This window comes from Microtus pennsylvanicus, chromosome 1, assembly GCF_037038515.1.
Source record: "Microtus pennsylvanicus isolate mMicPen1 chromosome 1, mMicPen1.hap1, whole genome shotgun sequence".
NCBI classification, from domain to species: domain Eukaryota; kingdom Metazoa; phylum Chordata; class Mammalia; order Rodentia; family Cricetidae; genus Microtus; species Microtus pennsylvanicus.
In genome coordinates this window covers 97,313,157-97,339,539 of record NC_134579.1, presented here as the reverse complement: position 1 = coordinate 97,339,539, position 26,383 = coordinate 97,313,157, and the positions used below count along the sequence as shown (strand labels likewise).

The 26,383-nt window shown below is 48.0% G+C and overlaps 1 protein-coding gene across 2 annotated transcripts in view; it reads left to right on the top strand.

Annotated features, from left to right (window-relative positions):
* The window catches only part of Dnaaf5 (dynein axonemal assembly factor 5), a 37,836-nt gene extending 18,240 nt beyond the window's left edge, over window positions 1-19,596 (top strand). The window contains exons 8-13 of one of the 2 annotated variants that reach the window (XM_075974909.1): window positions 2,526-2,694; window positions 5,399-5,546; window positions 9,219-9,369; window positions 14,902-15,058; window positions 17,271-17,462; window positions 18,522-19,596. In XM_075974909.1, coding sequence (XP_075831024.1) covers window positions 2,526-2,694; window positions 5,399-5,546; window positions 9,219-9,369; window positions 14,902-15,058; window positions 17,271-17,462; window positions 18,522-18,658 — 954 coding nt within the window. In that variant the 3' untranslated portion in view covers window positions 18,659-19,596. The remainder of the gene's footprint in view (window positions 1-2,525; window positions 2,695-5,398; window positions 5,547-9,218; window positions 9,370-14,901; window positions 15,059-17,270; window positions 17,463-18,521) is intronic. The other variant, XM_075974901.1, reaches the window with a different exon arrangement.
* The last annotated feature ends 6,787 nt before the right edge of the window (window positions 19,597-26,383 follow it).

Sequence of the window (26,383 nt, the reverse complement as noted above, 5' to 3'; positions counted from 1 at the left end):
TATGCCTGCAGGCCACAGGAAGGAAGCCAAACTCTTCAGGTCAGGAGCAGAGATGTGGCCCACTGCCCAGGCCCCTGATGCAAGGGAATGTCAGGGGTTGCCTACTGTATTAAATCCCAGAAGGTGGCTGTGACTCTCCTTTGGTTGCCCATTAACCCTTGTGGTTGGCTTCAGAGCACCAGTGGGTTGTTTTTACCTTGAGATCTAGTCTGGGTAGGAGAACTAAAGGAGGAGGGTGAGGGCAGCCTTCACTGATCATGGTTTTACGGTTTTGGAGATTTAGGTGGTAGTTTTGTTGTGTGTGTTTGAGAGTGGGAGGTTCCTCATAGTTCTAGGATGGAGCCCAGGGTCTTGCCTATATTAGGTATGCACTGTGCACTGACATGAATTCCTAGCCCCAATTCCCTTTAGTTTGTTGTTGTTTTCGGGGTGGGGTTTATTATTTTAGTTATATATGTGTGTGTGTTTGCATGTGGGTATGAGCACATGTGCCCCCAAAAGCCAAAGACATTGAATCCCCACAACTAAAGTAACAGATGGTTGTGAGCTACCTGACATGGGTGCTGGGACCTGAACTCAGTACCTCTGCAAGAGCTGTACATGCTCTTAGCTGTTGAGCCACCTCTCCAGCAATGGGTTTTTGTTTTCTAAACAAGGTCTTGCTTTGTAACCCAAGCTGACTTTGAACTCTTGATTCTCCTCCCTCAGCCATCTATGTGCTGAGTCACTGACAGGACTGTAAATTGTAGCAGTTTCTTTTTTATTACTATTTTGTGTGTGTATCTGCATGCAAGTGTGAAGGTCCACATGTGTGTGTGGTGGCCAATGTCATTCCTCTGGCACCATCCACTTTGAGTTTTTCTTTGTCTTTTTTTTTTTTTTTTTTGGTTTTTTTGAGACAGGGTTTCTCTGTGGTCTCGAACTCACAGAGATCCGCCTGCTTCTGCCTCCCAAGTGCTGGGATTAAAGGTGTGCGCCACCACTGCCCGGCTTTTTTTCCTTTTTTTGAAAGACTTTTTTAATGTGTGCATGAGTGCAGTACTTGCAGAGGACAAAAGAGAGCTTCAGATTCCCTTGAGCTAGAGCTGTGGGTGGATATGCCCCACCCATCGTGAAATCTGGGAACTAAGTTTGAGTCCTCTACAGAGTAGTATGTGCTCTTATTTGCTGAGCCGTCTCTCCAACCCTACCTTGATTTTTGTTTTTGTTTGTTTATTTGACAGACTTTTACTGGCTTACCACCTAGGCCAGGCCAGCAAGTCCTAAGAACAACACCTCCACCCCACCCCACCCACATCTTTGCCTTTGCATTGCTGAGATTATAGGCATACACCCCATGCCTGGCTTCTGATGTGGGTTCTTGATTTCATATTCAGATCTTCAAGCTTGCAAATGACTGAGCCACCCTGCCCTCCCTCCACCCTCGCAGTATCTTTAAAACTACTTTGCCCTTGTCCATGTGTGGTCAAGCCCCTGCTAGCATAGCCTCTGAGCATCTCAGGAGGCCACACTCATACACGTGTACACACATGCATGCGTGCATACGCACACACATATATACACACAGGTGAGCTCCTGAGTTGGTGAGTTTGTGTCTCTTACTTGTGGTATAAGCAGCACAGACAAGGCAAATCTGTGTATGAAAGTGTTGTAGAGAGGGCACCAGCCCTGATGTAGGCTGCTGCAGCCTGCTGCCTGCTCTTTGGAGGCGTTTGCTTTTATAGCCCTTGCCTCCTGGTCACGGCTTTCTGTCTAGCTGGTGGTTGCTCAGATGACAAGGAAATCTCCGAGAATCTTAACCTTTAAAAAGTAGGCTCTAGCTGGGCGTCACCCTCTCCTTTAATGCCAGCACTCTGGAGGCAGAGGCAGGTGGATCTCTGTGAGTTGGAGGCCAACCTTATCTACAGAGGGAGTTCCAGGATAGCCATAACTACACAAAGAAACCATATCTCAAAATAAATAAATAAATAAATAAAAAGTGGACTCTAGGGAGTCAGTGAGGAGGCTCAGCAAGTGAGTGTGATCTCTGGAATCCAGATGGCAGAAGAAGAGAACTGACCCTTCAAGTCATCTTCTGACTTGAACACATGCACTGTGGCATGCATGCCCTCTCTCCAACAAAGTAAATCAATAAATGTAAATGAAAGAGAAATTAGGCTTGATCTCAGTTGGTAGAGTATTTACCTAGTGCAATACAGAATAAATTGAGTGTGTGGTGGCACATACCTACAGTTCCCACTCTCAGAGGGTATAGGCAGGAAGGAGTGTTAGAAATTGAAGGTCATCTCTGGCTATGTACTAAGTTTGAGACCAACCTGAACTACATAAGAGGGCTTTTTCAAAAAGCCCCCTCAAGCAAGAGAATCTCTGTGAGTTTGAGGCCAGGCTGGTCTACAAAAGCTAGTTCCAGGACAGCTAGAGCTGTTGTTACACAGAAACACTCTTGGGGGGGGGGAGCCCCCTCCAAAAAGTATTTTAAATTTAAAAATTACACTGGTCCCAACCTTCATATACCCTTTTTCTAGGCCCAGAACACCATGGACACACTGGCCGAGGTGGAAGACACCCCCAGCAGTCAGGACCTGTTCCGCAAGCATGTGGGTGCGCTCCTGGAGCGGCTGACGGCCTCACATGGCGAGTGGACAGTGCATTCTGTGCAGTTGCTGAAGTTCACTGTGGTGCTCACCCAGGCAGGTGAGCCTCGGGCCACTGACCTGCCCAAGCCAGGCTGCAGCTGCACCATCCTCACCATCCTGAGCCACACAACCTGGCTTTGACCCAGGCATGGTTTCTGTTTGTGTGACAGGGTCTTGCTACTTAGTAGCTCAGGATGCTTTCAAACCAGTTCTGCTCCTGCCTTAGCCTCCCACATGCTGGGGTCACACGGCTTCTTTTGCAGCTTGTATTTTTCAGATACTTCTGTTTTACAGTAAAATTTAGCGTCTCCAGCCACATTGGCATATGGCCCCAAGACCTTAGCATTCCCCTCAGTTCTCATGGAGGCTCTTTGTAGAAGTGAGAAGCATTGCTTTATAATCCTTAGTAGGGTTTTATTTTATTTATTTATTTATTTAGCATTTTTAGTACCAAGTGGTCCAGCTCCCTTCACAAATCCCACTTGAGCCCCCAGCTCTGTGGGGGAGAAGCTGTATTTACAACAGGCGTGTCAGATGACACAGTGTCTTGTGTTTACACCAGAAGGTATAGTTTGCTGCAGTTCCTTAGACTATGTTCAAAAGGCAGAGATGGCACCTGTGGGACTGAAGAGACAGCTCAGTCAAGTGCTTGTTGCACAAACAGGAGGACCTGAATTCAGTTCCCAGAGCCAGACATAAAAAGCCAGTGTGGAACCAGGACTCCAAGTGTGCTAGGCAAGCACTCCAGCCATGGAGGTACAGCCCCAGCCCCTCACTGTGTGGATATCTTGAAAGGCAGTTTGCCTCTTACTGAAGTTCAAATGGGAATGTCAGCTTCCCTCTCCTCTGCATCCCCTTTCTTCCTTTGTGAATGAAACTCCAGCTTGTGCACTTGGTTTTTATTCTGAGAGCCGGCTCATCAGCTGCAGGGCTTCCAGACATCTGTCCTTTGATGTTGATAGAGTCTAAGCAAACCCTGGCACTTGCCTGTGCTGCTTGGCACAATCCTGGCACTCACCCATGCGGGAGGGATCCTGTTCGTCTCATTAGGCCAGCAGCTGCTTTTCCCATTGTGCTGTTTTTGTTTTCCTTCTCTTCCTCAGACCCACACAGCTTCGGGTGGACAAAGCTGTTGCTTCCTTAGCCCCCATCTCCACAGTACAGACCCTGGACACACAGGGTCTTGAAGTGGGAGATTTAGGTGACTTGGCTCAATGTCCAGTTGTAGAATTAACAAACTGTGCCTGGCTTTTAGCTGAAATACAAAGTCCAAGGTACAGCAGGGAAGTGTTCAGGGGCATGTTCTGACATGTCAGCTATTATATCCCAACTCAAGGCTGTATAGTTCCAGTCACCTGGCAGTGAACCCTCAAGGTGTTGCCCCTGAAGTCTTTGTGACCTGGGGGAAAGATGGGGGTGAAGGAAGCAGGGTTCCATTTCTTCTCTTCATTACCATAAGGCTTGAACAAATGGTGGGGTGCTTTCAATGACTGATTTTGGTGCATTGTTCAGATATTTCTTGACTTTTAGACTTGAGTTTGATAAGTAGGCCTGTGAAGATAGCTCGATTGCCTTGCAAGCTTGAGGGCTGTCCCCAGGCTCTTGTAAAAATGTCAGGCATTTTCTTGTTTGATTTCTTTTTGAGAAAGGGTTTTTCTGCATAGCCGTGGCTGTACTGGAATTTGCTATATAGACCAGGATGGCCCCAAACTCTGATCCACCTGCCTCTGCCTCCACATCCATGTAACCCCAGCCCAGAGAGAGAGACAGAGACAGAGAGAGGAGAGAGAGAAGCTAATCCCTGGGGTTCAGTAGCCAGCCAGGCTAGCCTAATCATTAAATCTTAGACCTGTGAGAGACCCTGCTTCAAAAGAAGAAGGTGGAGGAACACTACGGAGCAGTTGGAAGCTAAGATATTGTCTTGAGTTCAGAGTCATTCTGAGCTACAAAGTAAAATCCTGTGTCAAAAGAAAAAGAGGACTAAAGGAATGGCTCAGCCATCAATACCTCTCCCAACACTTGGGAGGCAGAGGCAGGCACATCTCTAAATTTGAGACCAGCCTGGTCTACAGAGCAAGTTCCAGGACAGCTAGGGCTGTTACCCAAAGAAACCCAGTCTCAAAAAAGAAAGAAAAAGACCTCTTACTGCTCTTGCAGAGCTCTGGGGTTTATCTACTAGCACCCATGTCATGTGTCTCTAAACTGCCCGTAACTCCAGCTCCAGGAGATCGTTGCTATTGGGCTCCACTGATTCTGCATTTATATGCACATATCTTTAGGCACACATGCACATTATTAAAAATAATGAAGTAAAATTGTTTTTAAAGAATGAATTTGGAGGGCTGGAGAGATGGCTCAGTGGTTAAGAGCATTGCCTGCTCTTCCAAAGATCCTGAGTTCGATTCCCGGCAACCACATGGTGGCTCACAACCATCTGTAATGAGGTCTGGTGCCCTTTTCTGGCCTGCAGACATACAGACAGAATATTGTATACATAATAAATAAATATTTTTTTTAAAAAAAGAATGAATTTGGAGATTGTAAAGAGAAGCCAGACTTGTGTCTTGGTCACATGATGAGGGACTTCTGGGGTTAGTCTTTTGTTAGTGCCCTCAGCAATTGGCAGGGCAGCATGATAGGAATGGGGACCACAGCCCTGCGACTTGCAGGACAACTTCCCCACACTCGTGCTCCTGTATCCTCCCCATCAGAGAAGCCAGGCTAGCCAGCAGCTTGCTGTAGTCCCTTCCCTCTTTTTCCAGGCCCAGCTGTGGGAGAAGCGCTGCAGCACGTGATTCCTACCCTCAGGACTTGTCTCCAGCCCACCACAGACCCGCACATGCGCCTGAAGCTCTTCTCTGTCCTGTCCACGATGCTGCTGAGGCCTAAGGACACTGTTGACTCTCAAGGGTAGGTCAGTCCTGGGGTCTGGGTAGAGCCCACATGAGTGTTGGATAGGTCTCCCATCTTCCCATGCTGCCCTGGGCAGGGCCCCTGAGGGCTAAGGTGCAGGCTTCTTGGTGGTCTCTATCCCTCGCATAACTGCTAGGTAAACAGTGGGCTTGGTGAGTGCACCACAGAGACACAGACAGTAAATCAAAGTCACTGTAGGGGAGTCATTAAGATTCCATTGAGTGAGAAAGTTTTAGGGCACATTAACTATTAATGACTTCTGTATCCGCTGTTCTGTTTTAAAAGCCTTTTGGTACCTAACAGACCTGACTGAATTAGCATTGATGGTGAAGGCTTAGGGGTAGCCTTCTGTTATCTCAGAAGAGCTCTGAGGCAGCACTGCTCCAATTTTATGGCTTTGAAGTAAAGAAAAAATTGAACAAAGAGCTTAGGAAGAACAGGCTCTGGGTGGGTGGGGAACAACCCAGGCCAGAAGCTCATCCTGGGAAAGGATGTTGAAAGTCAGAGCTGCCTGTAAGAAGACCACACACACACACACACACACAGAGAGAGAGACAGACAGACAGACAGACAGACAGACAGACAGACGGAGAGAGAGACAGAGACACACACACACACAATCTTGAAATACTGCTTTCCTTGGTTCACTGGGCAGAATAAGATTAAAGCCATGCTGGGATCTCCCAAGCCTTACCCCATGGCAGCCCTGGGTCTTAAAGATGGTGACCTGAACACATTAGCCCCATGTGGGCAGGACTCCCCCGCCTCTCCCATCTCCCCCCAAACAAATCTATCATCACACAGTGTGGTCAGCAAACTCTAAAAGTTCCCTGTGACTTGGTCATTCTAATCTTTCCCTTTCATACGCACTCCTAGTGTGGGGCTGGCTGCCAGCCTCTCACGCTGCAGGAAGTTCTATTTCCTGCTATCTGCAAAAACCTCAGGGCTGAAAAGGGACCATAAAAAGGTATTAATGAGCATCTTGGCAGCAGGCCACTGGGCAGGCTTGTACACAAGAATGGAGTGAGTGCATAGCAGCCTGGGCTGCCACCGGGGCTGTGGCCCTCTCCACATGCAACCCAGTATGCTGAGGAACAAGCAGCCACCCCTGACCCACAAACACAGCTCCCAGGTTTAGGTTAGATTCCCCAAAACACACTTCAGACCTCTCAGGATGAAGTCAGTCTGGAGATTCCAATTATGCAGATGAATTACTGAGAAAATTGCTACTGTTTGGGTAGCGGTGGTTTGAAAATAACATTGTCTTGGACTTTCTATTGCCATAACCAAAACAAATCTGAGGAGGAATTTACCTCGCTTACACTACCAGGTGATAGTCCATCACTGAGTAATGGCAGGGCAGGAACCTGGCATGCTCTGCCTGCTTTCTTTGGTTTTTCGAGACAGGGTTTCTCTGTAGCTTTGGAACCTATCCTGAAACTCACTCTGTAGACCAGGCTGGCCTTGTAACTCACAGAGATCCGCCTGCCTCTGCCTCTGCCTCCCAAGTGCTGAGATTAAAGGTGTGTGCCACCACTGCCCAGCTACCGCCTGCTTTCTTATAGAACCCAGGACCACCAGCCCAAGGGTGTCACCACCCACAATAATAGACTGAATCCTCCCCCATCAGCCACTAAGAAGATGCCTTACAGGTTTGGCTACAGCCAGATCTCATGGAGGCGGTGTTTTAGTTGTGGTCCCTTTCAGCTGACTCTAGCTGTGTCAGGTTGACACAAAACTAGCTAGCATGAATGTCGTTTGGTTTTGATTTATAGATTACAAAATGAAGAGTGAAAGGTTATCCAGGCAGGGCTCAGTCTGGCAGTGTGCGCCCCTGCTAGAGGTTGGGGTTCCCTACCTAGAGAAGACAGTGTTCACCTGACAGCAGGCCAGAGTGGCAGCACCACAGCATCCTACCTGCCCCCCTGGCTTCTCACTCTTGCCTGAGCTATTGAGAGGCCTGTGAGGGAGCAAGCAGGAGCTACAGAAAGCCCTCCCCAAGCTACCGCCTTTGTAAATGGCCTTTGCTTCCATCCCTTTGGCAGCCTGGAATAGAGGACCAGTAGAATGGTTCAGTGAGTAAAGGCATTTGCTTCCAAGGCCTGACAACCTGAGTTCAATGCCCAGGACACATGTGGTGGAAGAAGAAGGAAACCAACTCCTGTACGTGTCCTCTGACCTCTGTATGCACACTGGCACATTCCCCATCCCACCCTCACATACAACAATAAACAAAATATAATGTAAAATTTAAAACTGCAGTCACTGGCTAGGCCTGGGAATGTGGCTCAGTGGGTAGAGTGCTTCTCTGGCATGCAGGAAGCCTTGGTTCCATCTCCAGCACTGTGTAAACCAGGAGTAGTGGGGTGTGCCTGTCAGCTCAGCACTCAGGAAGTGAGGCAGAGGGATTGGTGTTCCAGGCTGGCCTGACTGCATAGCAAGCTCTTGTCTCAAAAAACAAAAATTGAACTGAGGGTATAGCTCAGTTGGTAGAGTGCTTGCCTAGTATATAGGGTTCAATCCCCGGTACTATACAGATTGGGTGTGGTGGGACAAGCATGCAGTCTCTGCACTTGGGGAAGCAGATTACAAACCAGCAGTGGTAAGGAGAGAACTCCTGAGCAGTCTGTTAGGGAGAGTCTGACAGGTGGTTGTGAGCCACCTGATGAGGGTGCTGGGAAATAAACTCAGGTCTTCTGAAGGAGCAGCAAGTGTTCCTAAGCACCACGCCATCTCTCCAGCCCCATGTCATTTCTTGCTTCCTTGGTTTTAGTAGATAGCAGGTTCAGTAGATTGTGATAGAGGTGCCACGTGATCCAAATGACTGATCATGGTTGATAAAGCACTTGAATACAGAGCCCCCCACAAGCCACAAGTTTACCGGGCCACTTGGCAAGGTTCACATCTTTGGGAGGGACACAGGGTCAGATCACTAAGGAGTCCTTGCCAATCTCTGTAGACCCTGGTACTCTTTTCTTGAACGCTGGAGCACATAAAGAGCTAGCTGGGATGTCGTCGTCACCCAGCATGCCAAGCTCTTGGATTCTGTTCCCAGTCATGAACTAAGGAAATTGAAACAGCTCAGTACCTGTGTGGTGATTTGAATGTCATTGGCCCCCATAAGCTCACAGGAAGGGTCACTGTGTGTGTCACTGTGGGGGCAGGCATTGGGATCTCTATTGCTTAAGCTTTACTCAGTGTCGCAGTCTACTTCTTGCTGCCTTCTGATCAAGATGTAGCCAGCACCATGTCTGCCTGCAGGCCACCATGCTCCCTGCCATGATAGTAGTGGATTAAACTTGTGAAACTGTAAGCCGCCACCTCAACTAAATGTTTTCCTTTCTAAGAGTTGCCGTGTTCATGGTGTCTCTTCACACCGCAATAGAAACCTTAAGACATTCTCGGTTGAGTGTATGCAAGTCACGTCATCCTAGTTAGCTTTCGTGGTTCACCTGCTCCCCTTCCTTGCTGGTCTCACAGGCTATCAGCCTCCAGAAGAGGCCCCCAACTGTTGGTGGGAACTGCTCCATAAGTTGGTGCTCTTTGGCCTGGGTCTCTTCATGTGCCTCTCACCTGACCTTCTTAAATGTCAGTCTAGTTCCTTCCCAAACTGCAGTTTGTCCTTCAGAGTAGCTTGTGTGTCCTTCCTTACTTGCCATCTTGTTCCAGACAGTTCCATGGCTACTTGGAGATGGTAGTGAATGAGATCCTAGCCCCCAACCTGCAGTGGCATGCAGGGAGGACGGCTGCAGCCATCCGGACAGCTGCCATATCCTGTCTGTGGGCACTCACCAGCAGTGACATCCTATTGGCCAAGCAGGTAAGGACTTCTGTGCCCATCCCAGTTGTCTGCCTTTGTGGCTACCAAGAGACCATGTAGAGCTGAGACCTGGGTGGTCAGGTCTAGCCAGGTCTGAGTACCCTGTTTGTAACAGGTACCATCTCCTTGAAGGGTCCGGGATCTGGCCTCTCAGCTTTAAGTTCACAAACTGCCTTAGTTTCTTTTTTTTTTTTTTAATTGATTTTTATTGAGCTCTACCTTTTTCTCAGCATCCCTCCCTGCCTCTCCTCTCGTCACGTCAACCCTCCCCCAAGGTCCCCATGCTCCCAATTTACTCAGGAGATCTTATCTTTTTATACTTTCTACTTCCCATGTAGATTAGATCTATGTGAGTCTCTCTTAGTGTCCGCATTGTTGTCTAAGTTCTCTGGGATTGTGGTTTGTAGGCTGGCTTTCTTTGCTTTATGTTTAAAAACCACCTATGAGTGAGTACATGTGATAATTGTCTTTCTGGGTCTGGGTTACCTCACTCAAAATAATGTTTTCTAGTTCCATCCATTTTCCTGCAAAACTCAAGATGTCACTATCTTTTTCTGCTGTGTAGTACTCCATTGTGTAAATGTACCACATTTTCCTTATCCATTCTTCGGTCGAGGGGCATTTAAGTTGTTTCCAGGTTCTGGCTATGACAAACAAAGCTGTTATGAACATAGTTGAGCACATTTCCTTGTGGCATGATTGAGCATCCTTTGGATATATACCCAAAAGTGATATTACTGGGTCTTGAGGAAGGTTTCCCAATTTTCTGAGAAATTGCCCCACTGACATCCAGAGGGGTTGTACTAGCTTGCATTCACACCAGCAATGCAGAAGTGTTCCCTTTTCCCCACAACCTCTCCAACATAAGTTGTCATTAGTGTTTTTGATCTTGGCCATTCGTGCCTTAGTTTCTTATCTGGTTGCTGTGATACCATACCCTGACAAAGGCAATTCAGAGGAGAAGGGGCTTATCATGGCTCACAGTAAAGTTACAGTCCATTGTGGCGGGGGAAGCCAACAGAGCAGGATCTTGAAGCAGCTCGTCACATCCACAGTCAAGAAGCAGACAAATTAGTGCCTTTAACTGGGAGGTAGAGGCAAGCAGATCTCTGAATTTGAAGGCAACCTAGACTATGTAGCCAGTTCCTTCTTTGTGTAGGATGACTGTATTCCAGCCAGAGTTACATATGAGACCCTGTCTCAAACAAACAGAGGAAATGGATACAATGAATCATGCTGCTGCCCAGCTCACTTTCTCCATTTTATATCGCCAGGACCACAAGACCAGGGATTGGTCCTGTCCACAATAAAAGATGGGTGTTCCCATGGCAAATATTTTAAGGTTTTTTTCCTAATAATTAGTACCCAAAACATTATCAGCTGGGAGTTGGTCTTTGACAGATTGTGAGGTAGCTCCTCTTGCTTGTTATGTACTTCACAGCTTTAGTGAATTGTGGGTGTGATTCTGACTGGCTGTGGCTCAGTGCTCCCCACACGTGGCTTGCGACTGTCGTATTGGAAAGTGCTAATGGTGGTGGTTAGCAGCAGATCTCAGAGTCACCACTTAACTTCTCCCTGCCCTGGTTATCTGTCTAAAATGCTCCTTGACTCTTTTGGCTAGTGTGAAGAATAAATGGGATTGTCCAAGTAAAGCCTCAGCATGGTGTCTAACCCCCTGGGAGCTGGCCCGTGTGCCAGGCACACTGTTCTATAATGTACATGGTTAATACCTAGGCAGTTAGAGTGGTGGAGCTGAGGAGATGGCATGCCATCACAAACATCTGAGTTTGGATCTCCAGCATTCATATTTAATTTTTTTTAATATTTATTTATTTATTATGTATACAATATTCTGTCTGTGTGTATGCCTGCAGGCCAGAAGAGGGCACCAGACCTCGTTACAGATGGTTGTGAGCCACCATGTGGTTGCTGGTAATTGAACTCAGGACCTTTGGAAGAGCAGGCAATGCTCTTAACCTCTAAGCCATCTCTCCAGCCCCCGCAGCATTCATATTTAAAAAAAAAAAAAGGCATAGGCATAATCACATGGGTCTGTAACCGTAGCACTGGAAGGGCAGAGACAGTCAATGCCAGTCGGTGAACTCTGGTTTTAGGGAGAGATCCTGTGTCAACATATAAGGTGAAGGCTGGAGAAATGGTTCTGCTCTTGCAGAGGACCAAAGTTCAGTTTCTTTCTTTTTCTTTTTTTGGTGTTTTTTTTTGGGGGGGGGGGCGGGTTGAGACAGGGCTTTTCTGTAGCTTTGGAGCCTGTCCTGGAACTAGTTCTTGTAGACCAGGTTTGCCTCGAACTTACAGAGATCCGCCTGCCTCTGCCTCCCGATTGCTGGGAAAGTTCAGTTTCTAACACCCATGTCTAGTGGCTCACTACCACCTATAACTCCAGAGGAACTGACACTCTCTTCTGGACTCTGAAGGCATGGACATGGTACACATACGAGAAGCACACACATAGAAATTGTGTGTGTGTGTGTGTGTGTGTGTGGTGTGTGTGTGTGTGTGTGTGTTGGAGAATGATAATGGAAAATGCCTGGTGTTGATTCCTGGCCTCCATAAGCGCATGTATTATTGAAGATTGGTGCCAAAGCAAGTTATATTGAATGGTCTTCACAAAATTACAAGCTTAGGATTGGAGATGTACCTGTCAATTTCTAGCAACACACAGACAAAATAGCTGGGAGTGGCAGGCCAAAACTGCACCGCTGTTAGTATGGCTAGTGAAATAAACCAGGACACTGAAACTATAGAAAATTGATGCTTCTGCTTCTGCCCAGGAAATGTGCCTTTGTGATCTCGGAACTGTGGCAGGCCTCTGCCAGCCACTCACAGTGTATGCTCGCCCCCTGCTGACAGCAGAAGGTTGTTATCTAGTTCTCAGAGTTTGAGGAATTCCACTGACCAAATTAAAATAGAAATGGTTAAGGTGATCCGAAATTCAGAATCAAGATCTGGGCTGGGGAACATTTGCTCATAGAGAATGAAGTGTTTCTGATCATAGATCAGCAAAGGAACAATTAAATCTGCAGACAAAACCCTCATTTGTCCTATGATCCCTTTCCCATGTGACATGATTTCCATGGCACTGACATGGGTGCCCTCCCCAGTGGACCCCCCAACCTGCTTCTTCCACCTCCCCACTGGGTGTCCTTGCCAGTCAGCCCCTGCGATCATCCTTGGGCCCTGCTCTGTTGTCATACCTTTATTTTACCATGAAAAGGCCTATTTCCAGGAACCCTTCTTCCCTAGAAAGTGGCACAGAAGCTTGACTCTGCTTCCCTGCAGATCCACTAGGTGGCAGCACAGTCATAACTGCCACCAGGTCCTCACTCCAGAACCTGCTGCTGCACTGCCTGTCCCCACCAATGCCTCCTTCCCTGCAGGTGCCTGCCTTCTTCAGCTGGGACTCCAGAGGAGAGGCCTGCAGCCCACCTCACACCCACATACTGTCCCCATCCCCTTCACCTCCTTAGTAAAGGTGATGCCTTCCTTCCTGGTGACACAGGAGCCTTACTCGGGCTGCTTACAGACCCTTTTAGCCTCCTTTCACTGATTCATGCCATACCCTATCTTCTTGTAATACACAACCTTCTATATGCATCTAAATGTGTTTTTATCTCCCTGGTCTGGCCCCCATTACATGCTAAGCAAGTGCTTTACAGCTGAACCACACCCCAGCCTCTCATTGGAGTTGGAGAATTGTAGGCAGGTGCTCTGCCACTGAGCCACACCCCAACCCCTCACTGGGGGATTCTAGGCAGCCATCATCTCCTGCCTCTTCTCTCCATCACTCCCCTTCAAGAACTGCCATGCTTTGCAATTTACTGTAGTGGGGCAAAGGGTTCTTTTGTTTTGGCTGTGTGTGTCTGTATGTATCTGTATGTGTGTTCATGCCAAAAGTCAACTTCTGAATATCTATCCTGGCTATCTCAAGAAGAGGAACCACAATTGAGAAAGTGCTTTCTTTTCTTTTCTTTTTTTTTTTTTTAAGTTTTTTGAGACAGGGTTTCTCTGTGGCTTTGGAGCCTGTCCTAGAACTAGCTCTGTAGACCAGGCTGGTCTCGAATTCACAGAGATCCACCTGCCTCTGCCTCCCGAGTGCTGGGATTAAAGGCGTGTGCCACCATCGCCCAGCGAGAAATGCTTTCTTAAGATCCAGTTGTAAACAGGCAAGCCTGTAGGACATTTTCTTAATCTGTGATTGATGTGGGAGGATCAACCCATTATCGATGGGAATATCCTGGGCTGCTGGCCCTGGGTTCTGTATGAAAGCAGGCTGAGCAAGCCAGTAACTCCTCCATGGCCTCCATGTGTTAGCTCCTGCCTGCAGGTTCCCTTCAGGTCTGAGTTCTGTCTCCGCCTCTCTCAATGGATGGTAATTCAGGATAAGCCACATTAACCCTTCCTTCCCAAGTTTGGGTTACAATGCCTCATCACAGCAATAGTAACCCTAAGACAACACCAGAAGTCGTGCCTCACATGCTGCTTACCTTGTTTTCTGAGGCAGGGTCGGGTCTCTTACTGGCCTAGCAGGTAAGCAAGGCTGGCTAATCAGAAGACCACAGGGGGCCGGGCGGTGGTGGTGCACGCCTTTAATCCCAGCACTTGGGAGGCAGAGACAGGCGGATCTCTGTGAGTTCGAGACCAGCCTGGATCTACAATCCAGGACAGGCTCCAAAACCACAGAGAAACCCTGTCTTGGGAAAAAAAAAAAGAAGAAGAAGAAGACCACGGGGATCCTGGTTTTTCACTTCCCTGGCACTGGGAATACAGATGTGTATCACCACACACAGCCCTCACATGGGTGCTGGGGGTTGAACTTGGATCCTTGCAAGGACTTACCGTGTGAATCATTTCTCAAACCCCTCTTGGGTTTTTGGTTGGTTTTCCCTAGAGACAATTTTCTGTAGGTCAGGTTGTCCTAGAACTCACTGTGTAGCTGAGTCTTCCCTTGAAGTGCTAGGATTATAGATGAACTGAATTGTCTGTACTTGGCATGGTCTGACCTGTCTTCCAGCACTCTCAGCCGGTAATAAATGATACAAGTGCCAGCAAGCTTGATAGCCGGAGTTTGGTTCCCAGAACCCATATTATGAAAGGAGAGAACTGACTCTTGCAAGCTGTCCTTTTGACATGTCCTACATACATGTACTATGGCACATGTGTATGGCTACATACATATACACATAAACAAAACTATTACTAAAAAACAAAACCAAACACTTGGAAGTTAGTGGCACACACCTTTAATCATAGCGCTTGGAAGGCAGAGGCAGGAAGATCTCTGTGAGTTCAAGGCCAGCCTGGTCTACAGACTGAGTTCTAGGACAGCCAGAACTACACAGCAAACAACCCAGTCTCAGGGGCAGGGCGGAGATTCGAGTCTACTTCTTGGTAAAAATGGACACAGCATTCCTAACTGCATGGCGTTGCAGACAGGAGTGCCTGGCAGAGAGCACTGAGGAGTTGTGACAGCACGGGTAGCCAGATGTCCTCTCACCCATCTGTGGCTTGCAGGTGCAAGAGGCACAGGAGACCCTGATGCCACAAGTGCTGGCCACACTAGAGGATGACTCCCAGACCACACGCCTGGTCTCCTGCCGCATCATTAGTGTGTTCCTCAAGAACTCAGGGGATACCATGGAACCAGAGAAATTCCTCAAGGTCTATCCTGGTAAGATACTGGAGGGGACAGGTGGGGGGTTGGGGTGGGAGTGAAGGGGGACAGAGCTACTTAGTAACTTCTTTTGTAGTCAGACTTAGAAAATACTTGTTTGATTCCTGACTGAGTGGGTGCTGGGTATCCATATACCACAGTGACAAATGAACCAGCCCTGACTAAGCAGACCACACCAGAAGCAAGGAGAACCACTCTGGGCATTATTGGAGATGGTCCAGGCTCTGTAGCCCTATGTTGAGTGGGAGACTCTCCTTAGCAGGAATTGTGTCCAGATCCCCAGTAAGGAAAAAAAAAAGGTATAGAATAAGACTTCTACCTTCTAAGTGCTAGAGAAAGCAGTCTACATGGAACCACGGGACAGCCTTACCACCTGTCTACAACCAGCCTGAGCACCAAGCAAATTATAGATAGAAAATGAGGATATCAGAGTCAGCAAGATCCCAGACAGTGGCCGGAAACGGGGGGAAGTCAGGGCATCCATAAAGAGCTAAGCAGAACATTGGGCGCCATGGGAACAGATACACCCTGAGAAGAACAGTGTGAGGGAACAGTCAGCAGACAGAACAGCGGGTGTGGGAACGTGGAGGGAACCAATGCAGAGATGATTGATTCTAACACAGCTTCCAAGAAATTGAAATGAGGCCATTATAGTGATTGATGGATGGTCTTCAGGACAGGTAACACTATAGAGGGTTGAGGGACAAACCCTCTTATAGTTCTTATTTAAAGTGTTTAGTATGTCAAGAAGGTAAAATAATAACATCCTTTAGAAGCAAGTTAAGACCTGGCCGTTCCTGCACATTCCTCTTGTCCTAGCACTTGGGAGGCAGAGGCAGGGAGAATTACTACAAATCTTAGGCCAACCTGAACTACATAGAAAATTCCAAACCAGCCAGGTCTCTCTATACAATGAGCCCCTGTGTCAGAACAAGCAAGAAAGCTAGATGTGATGGCACACAACTGTGATCCTAGCACTTTGGAGGTGACGGCAAGAGGATCAAAAGTTTGAGGCCTACCTTAGCTACATGAGCCCCCATCTCGAGAAAGCAAAACAAAAAGTCCTACACTAAGCATGGTGGGACACGCCTTTAATCCAGCAAGCAGATCTCTAGTTTGAGGCCAACCTGGTCTACATAACAAGTTCGGAGACAGAAGCAAACAGATCTCTAAGTTTGAGGCCAGCCTGGTCTACATAGCAAGTTCTGGGCTTCTAAACATCTTGCAGCCAGAGCCCAGCTGTATCCCCCATGAGTTATTCCAGCAGGTCCTGTCCTAATACTCCTGGCAGGAGGCCTTGCACTCTGTGTGTAGTGATCTTTTCAGTAAGCCAGGGCTAGCCTGCTCATGAGCTTTCGGAGACAGGTAAGAGGCAACCTGCCTAGGCCGACGTTCAGCTTTTATGCTACTTGCCCATTCTCCAGAAGGTTCGTGCTATAGAAGTAGGTTCCAGAAACTGTTTTTTGCCTCCTTTGGTTAATTGAGATAGGTTTAGCCCATAATGATTTAGAACTCCATCTAGCCTAACTGGGCCTCAGACTTAGAACAGTCCTCCTATCTCAGTTTACCAAGTGCTGGCATTGCAGCCATGGCTCACATCTGGCTCCAGAGAGGTTGTTTTGTTTTGTTTTGTTTTTTTGTTTGTTTATTTGTTTTCCAGGTTATGGGTAAAAACCTAAGGATTTTTGTTCTTTTTTTTTTTTTTTTTTTTTTTTTTTTTTTTTTTGCTTTTTCGAGACAGGGTTTCTCTGTGGCTTTGGAGCCTGTCCTGGAACTAGCTCTGTAGACCAGGTTGGCCTTGAACTCAGAGATCTGCCTGCCTCTGCCTCCTGAGTGCTGAGGTTAAAGGTGTGGGCCACCACCCAGCTAAGCCTAAGTTTAATGAAACTCTTACCCATTATTTTAAAAGTTTCTGCCTGTCAGGAAGAATAGATGTGTTTTGACAGCACACAGCCTGGCCAAGGAATTCCCGGAGATAAACCAAGGCTGGCATAATTGTCACCTTACTGGCCTCAGGCTCTTCAGCCCATAGCAGCTGCCAGTGTCTGGTGTGGCTGTTGGGACTGAACAGCTTCAGGACGGTGAGGCTCCATCTGTTGAAGATGCTTATTTCTGGAGTCTCCCTCTGCGGGGTGGGTTCTCGGGCAGGGTTAAAAGCCCTGTCATATGTCTGCATGCCTGGCCTCTCTGACCTGTCTTCTCCCCCCAGAGCTCTTGAAGCGCCTAGATGATGTCTCCAATGACGTGAGGATGGCTGCTGCTTCTGCCTTGCTTACCTGGCTGAAGTGTGTGCAGAACTCTGATGGAAAATCTGCCTTTCAGAGCAGCGTTCAGTTCTTATACAGGGAGCTTCTGGTCCATCTGGATGACCCTGAAAGTGCCATCCAGGATACAGTCCTAGGTGAGCTCTCGAGGGCTTATGGAGCACAGCTGTCTCTGGGTTCTGCTACCCTGAGTTACTGAGCGAGAAATTAGTTGAGACCAGGTGTGTGTGTGTGAGTGGATGTCTATGTGGATGTCTGTGTGTCACATGCAATGAAGGACCCATGGAGGCCAGAAGAGGGCATTGAACTCCCTTGAGTTTGAGTTACAGGTGATTATGTAAGCTGCCATGAGACACTGAGAGTCAAATCCAGGTCCCCTGGGAGAGCAGCCAGTGACCTTAACTTCTGAGCCATCTCTCTAGCCCCCATGTTTTAAATATTTGTATTTATTTTGGGGGGGGGCACATGTGCTCAGCTTCATGTGCATGGAAGTCAGAGGACAACTTGCATTAGGTTGTTCTTGTGGATTCCAGGGGTAGAACTCAAAATATCAGACTAGGCAGAGGTGGAGAATAGTAGAGGAAGAAACTCCAACACTGACCTCTGACCTCCATATGTGCACACATATATACTACACACATGCACACAGACAAAAAAAGAATAAAAATAGTAAGAATACCTTTACAAACAGGTTTGCATGGTACAGGACACTTTCTGGGCTGTGCTATTTTAAAAGGAAGAGTAGGAATAGCCATTGCAGGGGTGAGCGAAGACTGGCTATGCCGCAGCCTCCTTTGGCTTCATTGGCTTAAGCAGATAAAAAGATGTGCTGTCAAGCATGGGGACCTGAGCTAAGTCCCCAGGACCCACATGGTAGAAGAAGAGAACTGACACACAAAGGTTGCCCCTTGAGTTCCACATGCATGTACATGCATGCATGCGCACCTTTTTAGAGAAGGAAAAAAAGCAGACACTGTAGACTGTGATGCTTCCAAATAGCCACTATGCTGCTACATCCCAGGGGGCGTGAGACCTTACCCTCCACCCTCTGAACATTGTGCCCAAGGCTTCCGAAGGTGGTTTTCAGCCCCGTGGGATCCACCTAGCATCTCTAAAGAAAGCTGCCAGCTCTGTATAGCATGGTGTGGGTTCCCAGCCCTCTGCTGCTGGATTCAGGGCTCTATGGTCTCTTTTAGAAGTCCTCAAAGAAGGCAGTGTCCTGTTCCCAGATGTGCTCGTTCGAGAGACCGAGGCTGTCGTCCACAAACACCGCTCATCTGCCTACTGCGAGCAGCTGCTGCAGCACATGCAGGCCATGGCTGCTGCTCGGTGACCGTGTGCAGCAGCCACTGAAGGGCCCTAGCTCTCTGAAGGGCAGCACAGGTGGCCTGGAGACCTTGCACTTAGGGCGGCCATGTCTATAGCCCAGTCATCCTTGGGACCCACCAACCACCAGATGGTGCTTTGAGCAGCAGTATCTGTCTTTCCTAAGCAGGTTCTGGGATTTTGTAACATGCCTACTATACACAGAGGCTACAAAAAGCTACAATTAAAGTTAGATGGCCCCATCCTTGCCAGCTTCCCAGCTACCTGCTTGAATATGATGTTTTTAAGGTTCCCTCACAAGCTTGGCCTGCTTCCATGCCCACCAAGAATGTTCTTCATGTTGCAAGAAAGCCAAAGCAATTGTAAAGACAACCATCCACTTTCTTTGGGCCCTGTCCCATCATCCTAGGCTGAAGAGAATGCCCAGTCTTGACTCACTGATGAAGTTTCTCCTGATTTTTTTTGTTTTGTTTGTTTTTCAGCACAGTTCCTCTATGTAGCCCTGGCTGTCCTGGAACTCACTTTGTAGACCAGGCTAATCTTGAACTCACAAGAGATCTGCCTGTCTATGCCTCCCGAGTGCTGGCATTAAAGCCGTGGGCCACCACCACCCTGCTGCTCCCAATTTTAAATACACTGGAGCTTGCAATGTGGGTGCACTATCCTGGCATTTCTGTTTCTCAGTGTTAGTGATGCCCACAGATAAAGAATAACTAGGAAACCAGACCTCATCCCTACCACTTGCTTATAGCAATCAGCAAGATAGTCATTCCCTCGTGTCTTTTCCACCAAGTGCCTAAAATATTTTTGAGTGGATCTTTATCAGCAGCCAGTATTTTTGTTAAGACAGTGGGAGTGGGGAGATTTCAACAAATTTTAACATTTCTGCTTTGCCGTTTATGGAATTAAATTATTTATTATAGTTATTTTGTGTGGCCATCTGTGTGATTTGACTGGTTATACTACATTGTTGCAGACAGCTCCTGTCTCCATATATCAGCTTTAGGGTGACCCAGCCTGAGGGACACTGCCCATGGACTGCATGGGCTCCTCCGGTTCATCATTCACCACTGCCTGTGATGTGCATTCTGGCACAAGGTAGTTGAGTGCCCAGCAAGACCGGGCCAACACCAGTTAGCAAAGCACCCCAGCATGGCCCTGAGTGGGGCTGGGCATCCAAGTGAGTAAAGGTTGGTCTCAGAGTACCTGGCCCAGGGACTACAGCCTGAAGCTTCATTTCTGTCCATCTCCACTGTCCTTGCTGCCTGGAGCTCCATCACTCACCTGGAAACTGATCAGTGCTCTCTGTTGTTCCTTGAGGGATCTTAAAGTTCTTCCCACCCATCTGTCCCCATGACAACAGAAACAGTGTCAGCATCACATGGACACTTGTCAGCAGTTTATGACAGACCCAGTCAGACCCACCTGAATTGTCATGAGCACCAAGCATTGTTTTAAGTGATTACTCACCTCTTAATGAATACATCCCATTATTTATTGGAGAGGGCACATGGGCTACAGTGTACATGTGGAAGTTTGACCTGAAGGAATTGAACTCAGACTGGCAGCGTTGGCAGCAAGCACCTCAACCAGCTGAGCCATCTTGTTGGCCCAAGCACCAGGCATTTTTTTTTATTTGTTGTGTGTTACTAAGTATAGAACTCAGAACTTTACAGATATGTTTTATCACCGAGCTATGTCCCCAGCCCCTCACTTATTTAAGGCAGGGGCTTTACTGCTGAGGAATCTACAGTAAGTAGGCTTCGTGGACCTTCCTGTTCAGCTGTCGCTGGGGCTCCAACTGCACCCTGGGGCCATTGTGTATGAATTGCTCGTAGGGCGGGCGTGCTTCCCACTGCTCCAGACACAATGACTGGGTTCAGATCCTAGGAAGTGAGTCCCAGAGTGATTGGTTGGTCAGTAGTTCTGTTTAGCTGCTTTATCAATCTGAAGTTAAGAGTGGGCAATTGGGTGAGTATAGGTGGGCATACCTACCGTGGCACCACCCTCAGCAAGACAGAGCACTTTCGGGAGCCTGTTCCCTGTACCATAGATCTGGGGCAAGCGCTTTTATTCACTGAGCCATCTCACCAGCTGCCTTCTTTTGGAGGGAAGATGCTAAATTGGAAGAGACACCTCCCCGGGGTGGAGGTAGGAAAATGAGGACGAGAGCCCTCTTCCTTCTCCTACCATACTCCCCCCACCTTTCCTTCTGAAAAATGGAAAGAAAGCCCTGAGTCAACCACAAGAACAAATGGGCTTATTTGGTTTGTTTTTGTTTTCTGAGACGGGTTTCTCTGTGTAAAGCTGACTGTCCTGGAACTCTGCAAACCAGGCCGACCTTGAACTTAGAGATCTACTACCTGTGCCCCTGTCTTCAAGTGCTTGGATTAAAGACCTTCACTAACAAATGGGCTTCTTAACATATCAGAGCCAATGAGATGACTCAGTGGGGAAAAGCACTACTCAAGCCCAGTGGCCTGAGTTTGGTCCCCAGAAAGCCCACATAAAGGTAAATGAGAACCCAGCTTCACAGGTAGTTTTCTGACCTCCACATATGCAGTGTACCATGTGCCTACACACGTGGATGACACACAGAAAGAATAAATAAAAAGTAAAAAGCTGGCAAGATGTCTCTGGTAAAGAAACCTGTCACCAAAACTGACAACCTGACTTCAATTCCTGGGACACACATGGTGGGGAAAGACTGACTCCAAAAGTTATCCTGTGACCTACCTCCTCCCACATTGACACGGGTATGTTCCCCCAACACACAAATAAATGCAATTTAATGTTTTAAAAAGGGAAAGAAAAAATGTCAGAGCCAGTAGCGTTGTAAAATGCCTGTAATCCTGGCACTTTGACATGGAGGCTGGAGGATCAGGAATTCAAGACCAGCTTCCTAGGACCTTGTCTTAAAGAATAAATAAAATAAAATTGAATCCAGGTCTGGATCAGAAAAGTAGATGGTGATTAATGACAGCCAAAAGCTGTCAGTGCTAGGGAAGAGGGGCTTGGGAGAAAAAGTAAGTGACCCCTAGTGTCTAAAGCTGGAACAGCATGAGCAACAACAACAAAAATAAGTTACTGGAGCACAAGGCTGGGCGGTGGTGGCACACGCCTTTAATCCCAGCACTCAGGAGGCAGAGACAGGCAGATCTCTGTGAGTTCAAGGCCAGCCTGGTCTCCAAGAGCTGGTTCCAGGGCAGGCTCCAAAAGCTACAGAGAACCCTGTCTCGAAAAAAAAAAGGAGAGAGAAACCCAAAACTAAAAAAAGTAAACATTAGGGAAACAATCACTGCAATAATGATTACAGCAAGAGCCTTATAAAGCCCCTAAAATGTGAGCAGGAGGGATTGTTTGCACAGTCTCAGTATCTCCCTTAGGATATGTATTAACCACAAAGGGAAGATAGTAACTTCTGAGTGGAGAACCTAGGCAGCACACTTCAGCAGTGCATTCACAGTGTAAAGCATGCTGACTCCATGTCCCCAGGGATTAGTTGCTGACATCACATCTATGGTATTTTGCCCAAAACGTCAAACAATCCAGTCAAACACTGGGCATTCTACAGTAGGGCCTTTGGGCTCTTCTAGCTGCGGAGAGGCTGGTCTAAGGACTATGGGAACTCAAGGAGACTTGAGAACTCAATGCAGCATGGATTTTGGAGTAACCTGCTGTACTGGCTGGTTTTGTGTGTCAACATGACTCAAGCTATAGAGTCATCAGAGAGGATGGAGTCTCAGTGAAGGAAATGCCTCAGTGAAATCCATCTGTAAGGCATTTTTTTCTTTTAGTGATCCATATAGCCCAAGGTCACTTGGAATTACATCTTTTTTTTTTTTTGGTTTTTCGAGACAGGGTTTCTCTGTAGCTTTGGTGCCGGTCCCGGAACTAGCTCTTGTAGACCAGGCTGGCCTCTAACTCCCAGAAATCCGCCTGCCTCTGCCTCCCGAGTGCTGGGATTAAAGGCGTGCGCCACCACCGCCCGGCTTGGAATTACGTCTATAGCTTTGTCAATTGTCCTATGGCCAAAATTAAATCCCTGGTGTCTGCCATTTCTTGTGCCTTAGTTATGTAACATGTTAATATTACGAGAAGCCGAGCGGAATAGACGGGAATGCTCTGTACCAATTTTTGCTATTTTTGTATTCAAAAAAATCCTAAAATATTTCAATGTAGAGATTAAAATACATACACAGATGGGGCGAGAGCAAATAGAACCCTCATCCCTCCCCTAAGAGGGTGAGCAAGTGTGAGCACTGTTGGTCCTGACCTGGCCCATGTGGGGAAGGGAAGACCCATGTGTGATCAGGGTGGTGGATCCCTTTGGTGGTATCCCAGCAGCTAATTCTGTAGGTACCATCTGATTTAGAAGAAAAGCCCTGAGCTAGAGCAGGCTTGGCAAGTCAGCGGCAAGGAGGCTGCCCCTGCAAGCCTCCACGTGGGTTAGAGGGAGACAGTGGGAGACCAGTTCGGATAGGTGTCAGGAGTGGTGGTCAGGGCTGCAGATGAGGGACACTCACCTCCACCCGCATTCATTTACATCTCTTTTCCTCCCCTCCCTCCCTTCTTTCCTTCCTTTTCTTTCTTTTTTTATTTTCTTTTTCTCTCTTTCTTTCTTTTTTTTTTTGAGAGAGAGGGAGAGAGAGAGAGAGAGAGAGAGAGGGAGGGAGGGAGGGAGGAAAGGAGAGGATCTCTAGCCCTGGCTGTCCTGGAACTCACTACCTAGAATTTAGACCCTCGAATTCATAGAGATCAGCCTTACTGCCCCCAGCATGCTGGGATTAAAGCTGTGTGCCACCCCACCGAGCCATTAGTTACCTTTCTCCAGTGCCAGCGTCACAGTGAGTAACACACGTTTGTGTCCCACCCCCATCACTGCCTCCGCACAAGTGCTTTTCCCTTTCCCTGGTCAAGGTCACTTCTTACAGTTGGGCTACCGGGTAGATTTACATTTCAATGGTTCCTGTGTAAATCAATTTCAAAGGCAACAGCTGGAGTCTAGACCCTCCTTTAGACCCCCCCCCCCCACTCAGACTCCTGAGGCCAAAAGATTGCAGTGAATTCAAGGTCAGTTGGAGCTACCCAGGCCTTGTTTCCGAAAAACCTAGAAGAAGGCTCAGCAGGTAAAGCACTTGCTGCCGAAGCTGACGGCCTGAGCTCTGATTGGAGGAGTACAATCAGTGGCTCCCTCGTTTCTATTCCAGATGACTCAATTTTTCCCTGCCAGGCCTCTCCACAGCTCAGTATCCAACCAGAGTCTCTTTGGGCCTCATCCTTGCAAGATGTCGGGACCTCCTTAGAGGTCACACCTAGGCATCAGCTGCTTGGGAAGCCTGTACCCGCTCTGAGAGCCTACTGGGAAGGACGCCCAATCCTCTGCAGAGGAGGACCCAGCTCTTGGCTCTTGGACCAGAGCATCGTGCCAGTTGCTCTAGGCCCAGGCGTAAGAGAGCACAATTGCTTCAGCCCAGAGCTCTGCTTAATCCCTAGGGTGCCAGGCATGCCCCGAGCCTCACCCTTCCTCAGTCCCAGGCCTATTTTGGGATGTTCTTCCGCCACTCCGCCTACTCCACATTCTGCCTAAGTCCTGCGTGGTTGCTCCCCTCCCCTCTCCACCTACTTTATCCCCTGCCTTCTCCACTTCTCGGGCACAGGCTTTTGAGATAAGGGGATGTTTGCCTGGGATATTTCTTCTTCCTCTTCACTGTGCTGATAGGGCGCACACTACTAGGTAGAAAAGCAAAGTCTAGCAGAAGCCACAGATTCCACTTGTGCTAAGGGAAAACAACACGATGGACCGCATATGATTACAGATGTCAGGTGTGGTGCCAAAAGCCTGAGATCCTCACACTGGGGAGAGTAGGGCAAGAGATCAGGAGCTCAAGGGCAGCCTTGGCTACAGAAGATCCCATGTAAAGAGCTCAAGGGCAGCCTCGGCTACATAAGATCCCATGTAAAGAGCTCAAGGGCAGCCTCGGCTACATAAGATCCCATGTAAAATACAATGGGGCCCAAAAAGTGCCCAGAAAGAGTTCCTTCTGAGTGGGGGGGGCTTAAGGTGACTTATTTTGTTCCTTTCTTTCCCTTCCTTTCTTCTTTCTCTTCTTGAAAAATAGAATTTTAGGGCTGGAGAGATGGCTCAGCGGTTGAGAGCACTGCCTACTGTTCCAGAGGTCCTGAGTTCAATTCCCAGCAACCACATGGTGACACACAATCATTTGTAGTAAGATCTGGTGTCCTCTTCTGGCCTGCAGAACACTGTATACATAATGAATAAATAAATCTTTAAAAAAAAATAGAATTTTAGGGGCTGGAGAGGTGGCTCAACATTTAAGAGCACTTGTTGCTCTTTCAGGGTACCTGGGTTCAATCCCCAGCACCTACCTGTGACACACAACTATTCTTCTGACCTTCAAGGACTCCAAGCAGGCTGTCTGGGAGTGCACACACCGTGGCGCACGTGAGGAGGTCAGAGGACAACCTCAGAGGATAACCTGCAGGAGTCGGTTCCCTCTCGCCACTCTGTAGGTCTCAGGGGTGGAACTCAGGCTGTGAGGCTTAGAATCAATCCCTTTTACTGGCTGAGTCATCTTGCCAGCCCACCCTCTTTTGAGACAGGGTTTCCTCATTTTGCTAAATCTGACTTTGTACTCACAGCAATCCTCCTACCTCAAGCTCCTGAATGCTTTATTACAGCCCCGTCCCACCCTGCCCGGCACTGGACCTGGCTCAAGGGGCAGATGGTGTACTACCTGTGGGGAGGGCAAAGGTCTTTTGGATCAAGGAGTGGAAGAAACTGGTTTTACTTGAATGCTGTGAAGAAGAGACCCAAAGAGAAGAGGACAAGGCAAGTCCAGGAATTCAAACCTGGAGGAGTCAAGTTGGGGATGCCAAGAAGATCAGAGTGGCTAGGGCTCACTTACAGCCAGCCAAGACTCAAAGACACTCACTTGTGGAGATCAGGGCCCAGGAGGTTGGTGGAGAGCCAGGAGCTGCCCTCAGGGATATGGCTGACCGGGTGCTAAGGTGCTAACCATGCAGGGAGCTGAGGCACACCGGTTTGATAAGGTCCCAGGGCCTCTGGAAGGCTACTGCAGCAGCAGCTTGGTTAGTGAGAGTTCTGGTCGAGGGCTGGGCGAGGCCAGCTATCCTCCCAGAGCTTTGCTGAAAAGAGAAATGAGGAAGTGGGCAGGGTTGTTCTGTTTCTAGGATGCAAACCTTTTGTTGTTGTTGTAGCCTTATCAATTGTCTTTTTGACTTGTTTGTTGCGCGTGCGTGTTCATCCGTGTGCCACTGTGTGCTTGCTGTCTGCGGAAGTCAGAAGAGAGCGTCAGATTCCTGAAACTGGAGTTACAGATGGTTGTGAGCTGCCTCGTGGGTCCTGGAAATAAAACTGGGTTCTTAACAAGAACAAGTGCTCTTAACTGCTGAGCCATCTCTCTAGTCCTTGCTTGTTGTTTTAAAGTTATTACATAGGTATACATTTATTTTCTTATTTTTTTTTGCATGTGAGGGTTTTGCCTACACGTACGTTTGTGCACCATGTGAGTGTCTGGTACCTGCTGAGGTCAGAAGTGGGCATCCAGATCCCCTAGGACAGGACTTAACAGGTGTTTATGAGCAGCCATGTGAGAGCTGGGAATTGAGTCTAGGTCCTCTGCAAGAGCAAGAACTTTTAAATCAATGAGCCAGTTCCACACTCCATGTATATATGATATATGTTTGT